We start from the raw sequence: 15,636 nt of genomic DNA on the forward strand, positions 1-15,636 counted from the left end.
CAGTTATTTTAATGCTAGTACTGGTAACTTCCTAGGTTCACATGTACCACAAGTAATGGAAGATTCACAGAAAATGGAATTTTTGAAATTTTATGCTGTGGCATTTGAAGGAAAATTAGGTATTTGTAGATAAGTATAAGTATGTGCTTCTCTTTAATGTCTAATATTCCTTTACATACTTCTAACCGGTCGGAGAGATTGCGTCTACATTTTTGTCCTTCTTTGTTGAGAGTTTCAATAGATGAAGCGAAATATATATGACCGACCAAGTGACCCACACAACAGTATTTTATCTTTTCTCCTGCCCTTACCATTCCAGAAACAAAACACTATTTCTTTTTGTGAAATAGTTCCTGGTTGCTGGTGAAGCTGCAAATTTCCTGTGCTTTGTCACCTTCAATTTTATTTCGCAATCCTCCTGTCCAGTCTGCAATCTTCCTCCAAATCACTCGATGTACCACATCTTCAGACAGTAATTAAAATGCCACAACTTGAGCAATGCTAGAGAATATTTTCAAAGCATGATTTGAAAACCGATAATCCAACTCAAATGATTGGAGTACAAGAAAACTCATAGGAATGTGATGCTAAAAAAGTAATGTGTACAAAATTAAAGAATACTGTTTAATATACATGTTTATATTTTTAAATCAGAAGAAGCAAAAATTGAAGTCGGTAGCGAATTGACAGGTCAATAAGACCAATAAGATAAGCCTTACAATTATTTTCAAGAATAATAATTATTGTTAAGACTTCACAATCTTAAATAACTCTCTTGGAAATTACAAGATGACATGCACATTGTTTGGGGTGAGAAGATTAATATTTTTTATTAATGAAAGTAAAAGGCAATGATGAAAACCGACCCGAGCTAGATCTGTGTGCACCACTAGCTGAAGAGTGTGGAAGGGATGGGAAAGAATATGGAGTACTGCAGCTGCAGGTCTATTGAAATAAAACACAGGTCACATTCCATAATCACTCAACAAAAATGTTGTTTCAGGTCTCGGGGAAACGTTTGGCTTAGTTGTTGATTACTGGAGCAGCGACCTCTAGTCTTGACCTGTATTTAACAGACCCACCTTCATTGCAGCTGTCACACGAATCAACAGAACCACATAGAACTGCTAAATCAACTACATCAATAATCAATGAACCCTGTTGCACAATTGTATAATTTGTAACACAATCTGACATGGTGAAAACATGGGCTTATCTTTCATATACCGGACCCTGAATAATTAACGTCCATAAAACAAAAGAACAAAGCTAACATAACAATACCTAATCAACAAGGCCTAATCAGAATAATAATGGTTGTTCTTTTGTCTTCCGCCATTTCGGTCCTGTATATGAAAGTCTACCCAAAACATTGAACAACAGTAACAATACTCTCGTCAGGGAATTACAATAATTATGAGACGCCAAAGTGAACCAAAACGTAAAGGTACGTACGAAATAACATCAATTAATTACCCTTACGTCTTTCAAACACCATTATATCCTTCAATATATAGAGCGATCGCTATGCCAGAGGTCGTGAAAAGCCAACGTAGCTTTCATTGGAATCGAGGCCTGATGTAGGTCACCGTGCAACTTGAAAAAACGGTGAACTATTTTTGACTTTTTTGCTTGTTAATTTGTGGCTGCTTCTTACGGGAGAGCTGCAATTTTGCAAATAATTAAACACGAATTCTGCTCATCTTCTAGCTCTGCTATCTAACCACCATCTTTCTTTCTACACCTACACCAATCAGAGTTCATGTGAGAAAAGCACCAATCAGCGGTCTTTTTAGTTCACTGTGTGCCAGGGTCTTCTCAAGAACCGCCGCCATATTGAAAGCCGAGAAGACCCTAGGAACGAGGTTGCGGAACAGTAATCAGTTTTCAGCAGTCTGGGACAACTCCCATGCGGTTTTAGACATAATTCAAACTGCGTCATTTTATTATTTTTTGTGATTTATATATTTCTGAGATAGAAAAAAAAACAAACAGCACTGAAACTAGTTTTAGATTTTGATTCTCCCTCCAAACTCTGGGGTTTCCGAATTACTTATCAACTTCCTGTCAGACTGACATTGTTATGCAAGCGCCCAATCAAAAATATAGTTCAAGTCGATTATCCCAGAGTCTCTCCGGGCGCTGACCCGCTGGCCAATTAGAAGCCCGAGGACTCTGGGTACGAGATTGGCAAAGCGCAGGAAGATCATGCTCAGGAGCTTTATTTCCATTCTAATTGGTTGAGAAGCTGGCCCAAGATGTTTTGGGCCAATCACAGCAATCGGAAGCCCGGGCTTATTCACCGAAGGCGAGGTGAATATTGGTGAATAAAAACCGAGACAGAGTCGAAGTTTTTATTTACCGACATTCACCGAGCCTGAGCGGAATAATTGTTTTAGTATAATTAAGTAGGTGATTATTTGAAAAATATGCATTTTCTTGAAAACAATTAATTTCTTTGTCTGTCAATTCGTCAAAACGGCTTGCGGCCATTTTGAAAAACCGCTTATGCGGTTATCTCGTAATAATCACCTCAACGGCATCCAATCAGCGCAGAGAATTTTCATTTACCACCTATGTAACTGTACTAAGAAGCGATATCCAAACACTAACAACTTGATTGCATTATCAACATTGCGCTACAAAGCAAGTAGCCATAAATCGCTTTTGGCTATAATTATTTAAAAATGAGAAAATGAGTTAAATAGATCTAGCAGTACTTTCCTATAAAGAAAGAGTGCTCGTTTCTGCAGTAACGTGAGAATAAAAACAACTAGTTGGCAAAATATTACTGGTTAGTTCCAATCTCCGATTAAGGCCTCAAGCAGAAAAACAATATGATTATTTTCCTAAATAAAAAATCTAAAACACTATTATCATATTCCACTGTGCCTGAAAAACGAAGAAACGAGATAAGTTGAGTGAATAAGGGAAGAACGCAGTCAGGACGAGTAGAGAATCAACCCACAAAGACTTTCTAAAACATCAAGTCTTCCACATTTTCGTAGAGTTTCTTGTCGTAGTCTTTCATATTGATGAGCCTCTGTGAAAAGACGAAAAAAGATTTGATTTGATTTGATTTGATTTGAGTTAATGTGTTGATTTCAGTTTACAGTGTCCCCAATTAGTAATCCTGCGCTAAATTATAAAAGACTGGACACTTCAATAAAGTTCTTACCCTTTCCTTTCCTTTCTTTGGACACTCTACAACGACAATGTAATTGGGGGAGGGGGTGAGGGGCGCAGAATGTCCCTTACGTGTTTCTGTTATATTGGTAAATGAACCACATTTTTGGCGTCTACATAAGATAATTCGGATCTAATTCGACAAACCTAAAATTTTCCTCAATCAGCCTGTTTTGTTAGTGATAGATGAGTTCGCCATTTTAAATGACCATGCTGATCTCTCATCATAGTTCATGTTGAATATCATTCTATATCTATAAAATTGCTTTTTTTGATTGTATCATTAGAAGTCACACCTATTTTTTCTTTGTCATTATTACAAAGTTACTTATATCGCCGGCATAAATTTAAACGATTATATTAAAGCACACGGCGTCCAGTAAATAATTGCAAGCAATGCGCTTGTTTCTCATGTTTGTAACCGCTGCTAGCTGGCTGCGTTTTGTTCTTCATAAAGCTGAGATGGACAAAGAAAAAAGTCTTTACGACATTGGTCAAATAGAAGGAATGACCATTCCGTAAAATATAGAAAACTAATTACTTTCTCGTAGGGGACAGAGTATACGATTCGGCTCGTGCCATCATCATCATCAACATCAACATCATAGACATCGTTATTATTATTTCTTGGCCACAATTCACTTAAGGTGATTCCTTAGTAATAGAAGTTGTCGTAAGATTTTTTTAAAACTTTTCTCGATTGTTCCCTATATTATGGTGACTCGAAATGTGCAATCAAAAAAGTAGGTCATCAAGCTCGTTTGAGAGACATAACTTGCTCAAGTTACTCATTTAAGCATTGCGCCTTCATCTATCAAGAACAAGTTTATTCCATCGGTTCAGGCTACGTTTTGCAAGAACAGGAAGCACAGCTTTGACGTAATTCTTGAAATAACAAAACAGGTGAATTGTGTTGCTCAAAAGGAATAATTTAATGTTTGTTTTATGGCACAGGCACAAGTCTTGAAAAGGCACTGACTACAAATGTTCTTCGGGTGCGTGATCTCGAGGAGACAATTTTGTGTCCACGAGTGATGGCTACGAATACTATCTTTCCAGTAACTTTTTTTTCTGACGTAAATTTTTTGTAATTTTTTTACAGCGCAAAGAAGATCAGTAAGAGAATAAAATTATGCCAAAAAAAAGATAGGTCACCAACCTCGTTTAGGAGAAAACAGAAAGCAAATCAAGCTCGACCCCTCGACAACACGTCTCCCCGATAGCGCGGTTTCACTTTCACTGTCGGACTTAAATGTTCTTTAGCATCATCAAGGCTATCACTCGACTTTTTGTTTTGTGAGAGTTGAAAAAGTTTCTTGTTTTGCTCTTTACTGCTGTGCTCTGAAAACGGCCATTCTTCTTTATAGCGAGCTTTCCCTCGCGAAAGGTCGCCATTTTGAAATGTTTTTGGCCACGTTCGATATATCAATATTCACACATGGGTACGAGTCTTTATGGTTTAATTTAAACATTTTTTGTTTAGAATATCCGTTGAGACTTGTGAGATAAAGAGCCATGAAATTTGACCATAAAGCCTCTTAGCCATGCCTGAATACGAACGGGGCTTACGCTGTGTTATGCGCAGAACAGGATGCGCAGTGCAATACTAGGGAATCACCTTAAGCATGGCTAAAGATTTAATTTTCTCTCAAAAAAGAAACGACAATTTTTAATTTACAATACATTTTTCGACATACTCATGTCATCTTCAGCTGCAAATGAGCTTCTTTTACGTTTGTAAACTTGAATTTATATGAAGGTACGTTTCAAAATTACGTATCAGAACTTGCGTACAATTTGAATATGAAGTATGAAATGCCAGGAAACAAAAATATCGCACACATAGAATTAAAATAAAAGACAAAAGAACAGCGTAATTAAAAAGAAAGAGACAAATCTAAATGCCCAAACTGCTGATTAAGAATGGGATTTTCCCAGTTAATGTGCAATGCCTCTTTGATCCTAATTTGGAATTTTGAGGCGGCAGAATCTAGATTTTATTTTCCTATTGCAATTTTCATTGATTATATTTCTTTTTTTTTTGGCGTTCCTAATATACTTCCTCACTTATCGATTGCTACCCAAGGTCAAGTGGAATTCAAGTTATTATTTTCTGGCAAAAGACGTTTCAGATAAAGTACTTCAAAAAGGTTTCGACTCGAGACCTCCTGATTCATGGATGATCCATACGAAAACAAGTTTTCCGAAAACTGCAGGATGCGTTTTTATTATGATTACCCGGTTATATTTAATTGTGTGATTCGAAGCACACCTTATCCAGCTAATTTCGTGTATTTCTCCCAGTAGTGCTAAAGAAAAGAATGAAATGTTGCTGTTTTTCTTTTTTTTGTTTTTTGTTTTTTTAATACTACAGCAAGAAATTTGTAAAGCACCTCTTTTCCAGTTTTGATTCTCAGTAATCAATGCGGATTTCAACTCCACGTCAACTCGCAGTTTGAACTATGGTTTGAATGCAGATTTTGAAATGTGCAATTGAACTAAATGTGAAACACAAGTGTAAGATAACGTTCGGTAACAGAGGATAAACAAAAGAGTAAACATCCTCATAAAAAGCACGACACTGAAACAGATGAAGACAGACAAAAGCACTAAGTTCATTTATATATATTGTGTCTTTGTTGGTTGTACCCTTACGGATTATTCATTGCTTCGTTTTCATCATTCTGAATGTTGTCTTCAGAAATTACTTAAATTACCTTGTGTTGGTTTTCCATCAGTTTAAGCTCGCGTCGAAGTTGTTCAAACGTTGGGCGATCGTGGGGTACCTGCTGCCAACAGTTTAGCATGAGTTGGTACCTGTACAAATAGTAATGGCTATTATCAGTCCCCGAATATTCACGACGACCCTCGTTTATCAGTCGGGTATTCTCGCAAGATATAAAGTGAGCTACATTTACACGGAAAAGGTAGAATTATTTGTAGGAAAGTAGCAATCAGTCCTTGAGATAAAGAACATAAAAGTGATGCAAAATGCAAACTTATGTCAGCAAATAATTAAAAGAGCTTCAGCGACATGTTTTATCGGCACAAACAATCAACACACCCGGAAGTGCATTTCACATTTTGGTACATTTCTTTGCCTTTATCGTCATGACAATAGGGAGCTTAAGAAATGACGACGGCGACGGCAACAATGCCTCAAAAGTGAGATATCATTGGTTAAAAAACTATAAATAACCGTGCTGCACGTGCAGCACGGACTTTAGCATATATCTTTGCGGTACTCTGCATAACGGCGACGTAAAATCACCAAATTGGAAGTTTTGACGACATTGTGAGCATGCAACTGAGGAAATCTTTCATTCTCTATTTTCACTCTGAAACCGCTAGTTCCAATTTTTCAGCATGCTTCGCCAATATTGTAGGACATGAACGAAACGGACAAATCGCGAAAGAGTTATGATAAAGCGAGTTATATTTTCAGGAGACCCCGTTTGCCTTCGTAGATCTTGAGGTACCTATTGATGGGAAATTAGCAAATTTTTAAGGTTATGTGGGTGACATGAACACTTGAAACAAAGTTTCAATTTTCTCCCAAACCTCCACAACGTTCACGCCACTTGCGTTTAAAAAGGCTCCACGCTCAACTACTGGGAATAGTCGAGACGTGATTAAAATAAGGCAAGTTGCATTTTTACGGGGCGGGGGGTAGAGAAACCCCACCCCCCAGAAGAGTTTATTTTCGTCGTCCATGCTCGAACTCGTCACCAACATAGTCACAACCTTGTTACCATCATGATTTTCATGATGGTTGCCATCACTGCACTTATGATATGCGAGTCATTATTGTGAAAAGGGGGATAAGGAGAGCCACTTGATTCTAAACATCAAATCGTAAAATACAACGAGAAGTTATTGAATCTTACAGGGGCTCCGCTACATGATTTGGTTTAGGCATCCGGTAGTCCTCATTGAGTAACTCCATAATCTTTCGCACGTTTATCCTCGGATAGGGTGATCCACCTTAATTGAACGAGAAACAACATACATCTTTCAGGTATTATTCTTTTACAAGTGCAGGAAAACTGTAATTCGAAAACTGTTTATCAGAAAACTCAATTCTTTGAAAATTATGCGAGACCTACCAATAGTGAAGATCTCGTAAAGTACCACTCCAAAACTCCAGCTGCATTATAAAAGATATCAGTTAATAAAGAGTTCATTTAGTTAGTCCTCACTTCTTTTCAGACTGTGATGCTAAGTGCAGGAAAAACATTGACATAATGCAGGCATTGCTTGTATTGGTTAAGGAGGTCACGTGACTGAACATTGGTTTCTTCAACCTAAGCTACGGCCAGTGAAAAATAAACCACACCGATTAATATCGCTACTTACACATCACTCTTGGTTGTATAACGACCAAACATAAGAGCTTCGAAAGCTGTCCACTTCACTGGGATTCGCCCCTGCAGAATAACCCAGACCCGATGGCATTTAAATTGAAAGTATTCAAAGGGAGAACTGGTTTAAAGTTCTTTTTGATATTTATAGTCTTTTAATCACTTCATATGTCAATCCCACTATCCTAGAACTTTTTTTAGAAAAACGAGGTTAACTAATCACGAGCGGTTTTTAATGCTGATTTTAAACCCGAAAACATTCTGAAAAGCCGTAGTTGGTTCCATCATTGCTTGGGGTGGTAGAGTGGCACTTGAGAGACGGCTATGAGGGGAATTATTGTAAAAATAAGGTACACCTTTAATTGCAGCGAATTTTGGGCGCATTATTGAAGGTGTCCAGAGAATTTTTGACCACGACTGTAGTTGGGAAAATCAAAACAAAAACTTTTAAGTTTTTGGTCTCATGTTTCCAAAAATCAAATATTGAAAAATCCCTTCCCCATTAAAACTCATTTGCCGACCAGGCCCTTGAAATGAGTCCTGCAGGAATCTTCCCTGTATGATTTGTAGAAATCCAACATTTCCATCGATCGATGAGAAATCTGGCGTGTTTACTGGGGTCATACAGTTTCGAGTAAATGCCATTTTCCATGGTAAATTATCCCGCGGTGCCTCTACCTTGGGTTTTCGTAATCCGTGTTAACCAGCGGTCACGCGTTACGCAGATTCCCGAGGTAAAAAGAAATGTCAATCAATTCATTGGTGGGAAACTTAATCACAGCTTCATCAGCATCGTGATTGGCTCTTGCTCCTCGGGCATCAAAGCACCTTTCCAATTTACCACGATAAATTTCATGGGCGCTTCGTCTGATCTCTTAGTAAATTTCCATGGGAAATGTCGGTAACAATGCGCTGAAGGGTCATTTATCGCGGTGCCCCGAGTAACGGCACCTATATTTACCTTACATACATGTCCAGAGTATTATTTTATCCTCTGGGAAAAAATTGGGTGGTGGCAACAGATGTAAGTTATCTGTAAAATGATATGTCTGGTTGCGTAGTAACGGGTAGCAAATTTGACACACAAATCTCTATTATCATAGTACGCATTGATCGCTAATGTAATTATCTTTAAGGATCGAAAATATTAGCGCCTGATCAGTTTTCCGTCAAATTTCGGACCAAGAAAGCTGATAAAATTACAAAAATCTTGACTTACTATTCAAAATTTAAAATGGCCAAATTCGTGTGAAAAACTGATTTTTGTGCGATTTTTAACTCGCGCCTTTTTACTTTCTTTTTACACTATTACAGGTTGTCTTTTTAAACAATCAAGAGTCTTTTTTTTTTTTTTTGCAAGACCTCAGTTCTAATAGGTTTACTGAAGGCTATGGAGTCGTACCTTTGACTTCTTTTCATAAACACTTTCCACATGAACGTCCCTGGCCATTCCAAAGTCTGTCACTTTGCATGTTTCTCCTTCTCCGACCAAAACATTTCGAGCAGCAAGGTCTCGGTGAATGATCTATCAAGAAAATACCTAATTTAATAATTAAATGGTTATTCAAACTACGGCGAGGGAAGTGATCGGCTCAACCTCAAATTTGTATCAAAGTTCAATCGTCTGCAAAGGAACAATCACAAATAAATTGCCTTTTAGTGACTTATAAGTTAAACTGGTCTCCGATAAAAAGAGTTAGGAAATCAGAGTAAGACTCTGCAGGGCCTGCCAAGTGTCAATGGGAGTCAGTGCGTTTAGCTAGTATTGGTTAAAGCGATCGATGTAATTCAAATAGCATCGAACTAAGTAAGATATGGCTCCCTAACCTGATTAATAAATAAATACATAAATACATACTTAAAAGACGGTTCCCCAATGAAACATAACCTACGAAAGAACAGGAGACAACAACAAAAACTGTTAAGAATCCCAACTGGCCGGAGGCAAACCAATCGGCTATTTACAAGTGCAGCTGGGAAGTCGAACCAGGGACTCCCAGGAAGAAATTCAACGAGTGGTCAGAGCGGGTCTTGAACCCGGGATCTCCGGATTTCAAGGCAAGCGCCCTAACCACTGGGCCACACTGCCTCCTGATTATGCTAGAATGCTGCCAAATGGAAGGAAAAACTTGCAATGCGGTGCGTTATGAACTATCAAGAACTCAGCAAGCCGCACTCGAAAGCTTTGTCCTTTGCAACTGTGCATTTCGAGCTCTCTCAACTGAGGTGATCATGTGGTCTTCCGCCGCAGGATCATGGCTGCCACAGTTTTTTTTTTTTTGCGTCCGTAATTTTCTTGCAATTTGCAATCCCTTTTCACCTCAAGTCGTCGTTCTTCGTTCCTCTTCAGCCTAAAGATACTAAATTGAGATTGGAAGCGTCTTATAGCGCCGTATTAGCCGAGTACATTTCAACATGGCGTCTCAACTCTCCGGCTACAAACTTCTCTACGGGCTTCTGCTCACGTGAGGTGACATTTCGACTAACCTAGGACCTTATTCAACGTTTAACTTTGGCCTTTGCGATCTTCGGTGGTTTCACGCTGCATGTCAATCGATCGGCTGTTCGACTTTCTCCGCTCTTAATAACAGTGGTGTGGCCATTATGCTCATGCGACTGTCCATATTATTGGACATTTTTTCCTTACCACAATCTGGACCTGACAAACATGTTTGAAGCTCTCTCAACTTTAAATGGCCCAGTTGGACAAACTCCAACAAAAAGCCCTTGGCTACCTGATCCCCTTGTGTTAACAACAGCACAAGTAATGGACAGAGAAAGATTCGTCTCCCACTTCGATTACTCAATTTAAATTAAAAAAGAAAGGCTGAGTTTAGTAATCTTGTGGAAGCTCACTCGTGATATAGCAAGTGGTGAAATTTTCTCCTATACATGGTGTCATAACAGTTTAGCATCTTCAAACGTGACAGAAAAACACCAAGGGAGTGGTGTGTTCATAGCAGTCTCCATTGATTTTGTGTGTTCTAGGGAACGTTCTTTGGAAACAGACTGAAATCCACTGGGTAAGAAATAGAGACATCATACATGCTGGAAAGGATTCGCGTTATAGGAAGATCAAATACGTGGTGCAGAGAAAACTGCGATGTTTCTGATACCCCGGAAGCCAGTAAACAGTGTTGGTCCTCCATCAAGCATGCAAAATCAAACATCAGTGGTGTACCTCCCTTGAAAGTGCAGTCACTGTGACCGATACATTGGAGAAAGCTAATTCAGTGAACGCCACCTTTTCTACTTTGTATTTCCTCCCGCTAATGGGGACTCCTGTCTTTCATTCGACACCTGCAGCCCTTATCCAAAAATGCCAGACATTGACATCTGCATCGAGGGCATTAGAAAGCTTATTGAACGTTTAAAACCTGAGACCAAGAGTGCTGAAAGAACTTGCTCCGTCATAGCACTTGTTCTCCAAGTAATTTTCTCATCCTTTCTTAAAAATCATTCTATACCTGATGACTGGAAGATGTCAATGATCACACCAGTATATGTACAAGAAGGGTGACATAGAATGGCCAAATAACTACAGGCCAATTTTACTGACCTACATATGCAGTAAGTTATTAGAGCATATTTCACAAGTACTCTGGCATCACATTTTGAGAGGCATAACATACTCTATCGTCTACATAGTCGATCTTGTGGGACCCAGTTACTTGAACTTACATCAATTCTTCAAGCTAATCTCAACGCAAGATCACAGATAGGCCCTATTATTATGGACGTCTCCAAGGCCTCCGACAACGTCTACTACAAGAAACTCATATCCAAACTAGAGTTGTATTGAGTAAGAAATAATACCTTATTGTGGATTGCTTGTTTCCTTAACGGCCGCCAACAGAGTGCTGTGATCGATGGAGCTCCAACAGTCTTCTTATCTTCCAGTTCTTTCCGGTGTCCTTATAATTTAGGCTCCGCGATTGCGCCTACTCTATTCCTGGCCTACATAAATGACTTACCAGAATATGTGAACCCTACTGTTCACATATTTGCAGAAGATACGGTCATGCATTTGATAATTCATTCAGACGGCCAGTGCAGGCAATAGCAATCAGACCTGGACAGGCTACAAGCATGGGAGAAAGACTGGCTCTTGGAATTCAACCCAGAAAAGTGCAAAGTCCTCGCCGCGGATCCGTGTGACACGAAGGAAAACAGATATCTCTACTAAAGCTCAACGGGCATACTTCAGTCTGGTTCGTCCACATCTAGAGTACTGTTCCAGTATTTGGGACGGACGGGGTAGAGAACAATGGCTCCCATAAAGTTGAGATGGTTCAGCGGCGTGCAGCTAGATGGGTGCTTTCCAACTTTCATCCCAAGGATAGAGTAAGTAATATGTTAAACAAGCTTGGTTGGTGCTCCCTTGAACATAGAACACCCATCAACATTCATATCTTCCCATACCTTCTTACACATCACCCTATCAGCTCTCGTTTTTTCCCCCGGAAGTATTGTCTCACAGCTGTCTTAATAGTTGTTCGTTCTACCTATATATTTGGTATTTATTTACTTACTTTCTTATCGTTTTCATCTATCTACTTATTTCTTTACTTATCAATTTGTTTTCTTCTGTATTTTTTGTCACCGCCCACTGCTGATAATCCCGCTTTAAGAGGGGTAGCAGGTACTGGAACATAGATAGACAGACAGACAGACAGACAGACAGACAGACAGGCAGACAATTAGATAATTATCGCACGCAGTCTAACATAAACTCGTTCCCAGATCTCACGTGTTCTTTAGTCGTCGTGTCCTGGCGCTGACTAAAAACATGTGAGCTCTGGGAAGGAGATTGACGGAGTCTTCACAGTCCATAGTTAAAAATATTTTCATTTTCATCCATGTCATTACCATTCATTGAACTCGTACTCACAGGACAAAGTACGAAATCTCAAGTGACCAGTTCCCAAATAGCTTGATAGTTTAAATGGTAGAGCTGTGCTGTGCCATCTCATGGTCATGAGTTCTAGGTTTGAGTCCAGTTTAAGTCTAATTTTTCATAGGGTTTTTTTTGCACCTGCTCAACTTCACTGGTTCAAACTTTTCACGGTCTACAGTTCAAAATTTGAGGCTGTCATATATCTCACTTTCATTACTCACATTTCTTGAAGACAAGTAACTCATGCCATCAGCTATTTGCCAGGAGATCTTCATTAACTGCAATGAACTCAGATTTGTTTCTGGTTTAACATCCGGGTCCTTGAAGTATGTGTCATTTAAACCTCGACTCTTTCTCAGGTAGCCCAGGAGATCACCAAACGGGACATATTCGATGATAACAAGTATGGGATCTTTAAGTTAAAGACATACAAATGAATGTAGAATTAACGAAATCGAAAAGCTATCCTCAAGGTGCGTCCGTGTCTATGGAATGATTTTCATAATGTCTACCGTAGATTCTTACCCAACGACCAATTTGTTGTAAAATGTATTATTATACCCCAGTTAATGAAAATAAATGCTATTAAGGCATTTTCAGGTGTTTTCAGTGTTGCTGAGAAAACATTATCTGTTCCTTTTTCCCAGCAAGACACACAAGAAATTTCCCAGCCAGCTAGATAAAATTGGTTGGTTTCCCAGCCAGCTGATCAAATTTATTTCCCAGCCAGGAATTCCGCGCGCTTTCAAATCCCTCGATCCAAAACGACCGAACAAAAGCGACAAAACCGGGACAAAACAGGTTTTTTTCTGCAAGCACAATCACTCTGACCAGCCGTCGTATGTTTGTCACTACTCTCTGGGAGAGGGAAGGGGTTCTTTCTTTCTTTTTTTTCTTTTAAGTCGTCCTCAGTCTTCAGAGTTTCTACAGCCAGCTCGGGTTGAAATGCTAGAAAGAGTCAGTAATTCTCAGGCAACAGGCAAAACCTTTATCAATAACAAAATTTCCCAGCCAGCTCATCGAAACACCTGTATTTTTGCCAGCCAGCAAGATTCCTCTGGGGAACAGACAATGTGAGGAACAGAATCGTTGGGTGCCCCTGATTTTATACTTGACGTTTCGTATAAAATGAAAAAGTATAAAATGAAAATGTTTGTAACCGCTGTTTGTTTTCTTTTCCTGTTGAAATTGAAATGGCCAAAGGACAAAAGTATTTAAGAATAATCTCATTTCCGGTCTCCACGCGGCGTCTGGGTGCAAATAGACCCGCAAAACAAAAATTGTGTTACTTCCGGTTTTCTCCAAATTTGGTGTGTTAATTGCGAATAAAATGAGCCATTCATCTATCAAGTCTTAGTCAGTAGATCATTTACAACAGCCCTTTTAAGGCGTAACAGGGTGCCCCCCTCCGTGAAGGACTTCATGTGGCTGGTATATGCAAACATAATTGCTTTTTAGAATAATTTTTCACAGAAAAACCTCTGCTCATTAGCAGAAAAATTCCAGGAAAAAAATTCGAGCAATCTTAGAACGGTAGCTGGAAAACAACATCGAAAATTTGAGGTTAGTGATGAAGATAAACATTTGCGAACGAGCCAGTATTTTGAGCACATGATTTTTAAATACCACGAACTACTTCATGGCCGTCTTATTCACGTTGAAAATCGCTGCAGATCATGAAATTAACCGCTTATGGATGGAACTTCATAGTTTGAATTTTTGTACCTGAACACGTAGTTTTTAACTATCCTCCTTTTTCCCTGAAACACTAAAATATTTTAATTTTTCTTTTCTTAGTGCGTGTGTGGGCGGAATTCAACAAATCATGCAATCTGATTGGTTCCGGGAGCGGGCTGGCGGAAGTTTCTCACCCGGCCCGCTTACGGCGGGCGGAAACCTACCCTTGGTTGCGTGAGCTTGTGCCTAAGTTTCTTCTATTTTTTTCCTTTTTTTGGGACACCGCATCCGTTTACATACAACAGTGACTTTTTATTAGAGAAGAGGTTTGGAAATATAATTCAAATAAAAATATTTTTCTTTGAAACGTTCAGTTTGTAAGTCGCTTTAATACTGCATTCGCTATCAAGCGCGGTGCGAGTCAACAACTAAAAAAGTAGAACGCAAACGGCGGTGGCAAAAAAGGCTTAACAAGCGGATGACTGAAATAAACTTAGTGACTTGAGGTTGTCTCAACATACATCTTCAGAGGTAACCGTTAGCTTAATTCTTTTAACTATATAATTTCAAGAATTTTAGCTGAAGATGTATGTTAAGACATACGAACCGTTAAGTCACTAAAAAATTATTTCAGTTATGTGCTTGTTTAGCCTCACTGCAGTTTACATTCTATTTCCAGTCAAGCTTCGTTTTCCAAAGACGAAAATTATGTGCAATTAAAAAAGTGATTTCCGAGAGGGAGGGAGAGAAAGGAAGAAAAGGGAAAAACTGTGACCTCGGTCTTGAAAAAGCTGCCCTCGGCCTGCGCCCTCTGGCAGCATTTTAAAAACCTCGGTCACAGTTTTTCGCTATACGGACCTCACAGCTGGCAAATAACATGCATATATTCTTGCGAATTTTTGTACTTACTGTTATCTTTCTGAAATTCCTTGGTATTAGTATTATGCTGATTGTTTTTGTTTTGTTTTATTTTTTCAGTGTAAAGCCTATTTTATAACCTTTAAAATGAGATATTCTGAGCCTCATTGATATAAATATAAGTACGCAAAATTTAATAAGTGACATAGCTCTTTGAGGACCCACGTTTTTAGGGGCTACGGGTCAATAGCCCATGAGGCGAAGCGAAGCTAATTGTTTTAGTATCACAAAACTAGTCGCACAGAAAAGGCAATAACAAAGTTAGTAAATGCAAGTTGAAGAAATATTTATTTGGGAATAAAACGAAAGAAAGCGTCACGCTTTTCGGTACTCTAAGACTATACTAATTAAGTGATACTAATTGATTTCAGAGGAGGCTGTCAACATGGTGAAAGTGAACATATTCTAAGTTATATCTAAAGAAGAAGAGTATAAATCACTGTTACCAGATATAGTGACGCATCCCAGTAACTTGATAACATGTGGATGAGGTTTCAGCGTCTTCATTACTTCAAGTTCCGACATTAAGTCCTTCTTTTCCATCTCTTGAGCGTTTGCTACACGTTTCAAAGAAAACGAATAATACAATTAAGTAGG

General features: G+C 38.8%; 1 protein-coding gene across 1 annotated transcript in view; it reads right to left on the reverse strand.

The window, feature by feature from the left end:
• Window positions 1-2,444: 2,444 nt before the first annotated feature.
• Window positions 2,445-15,636, reverse strand: part of LOC138030100 (fibroblast growth factor receptor 3-like) — a 29,352-nt gene continuing 16,160 nt past the window's right edge. Inside the window, exons 10-17 of the mRNA XM_068877969.1 lie at window positions 15,486-15,596; window positions 12,666-12,856; window positions 8,950-9,072; window positions 7,543-7,613; window positions 7,293-7,333; window positions 7,074-7,170; window positions 5,904-6,003; window positions 2,445-3,043 (exon numbers count right to left, since the gene is read on the reverse strand). Coding sequence (XP_068734070.1) covers window positions 2,978-3,043; window positions 5,904-6,003; window positions 7,074-7,170; window positions 7,293-7,333; window positions 7,543-7,613; window positions 8,950-9,072; window positions 12,666-12,856; window positions 15,486-15,596 — 800 coding nt within the window. The 3' untranslated portion in view covers window positions 2,445-2,977. The remainder of the gene's footprint in view (window positions 3,044-5,903; window positions 6,004-7,073; window positions 7,171-7,292; window positions 7,334-7,542; window positions 7,614-8,949; window positions 9,073-12,665; window positions 12,857-15,485; window positions 15,597-15,636) is intronic.

The sequence above is a fragment of the Montipora capricornis genome, chromosome 13 (genome assembly GCF_036669925.1).
Source record: "Montipora capricornis isolate CH-2021 chromosome 13, ASM3666992v2, whole genome shotgun sequence".
Taxonomy (NCBI): Eukaryota; Metazoa; Cnidaria; class Anthozoa; order Scleractinia; family Acroporidae; genus Montipora; species Montipora capricornis.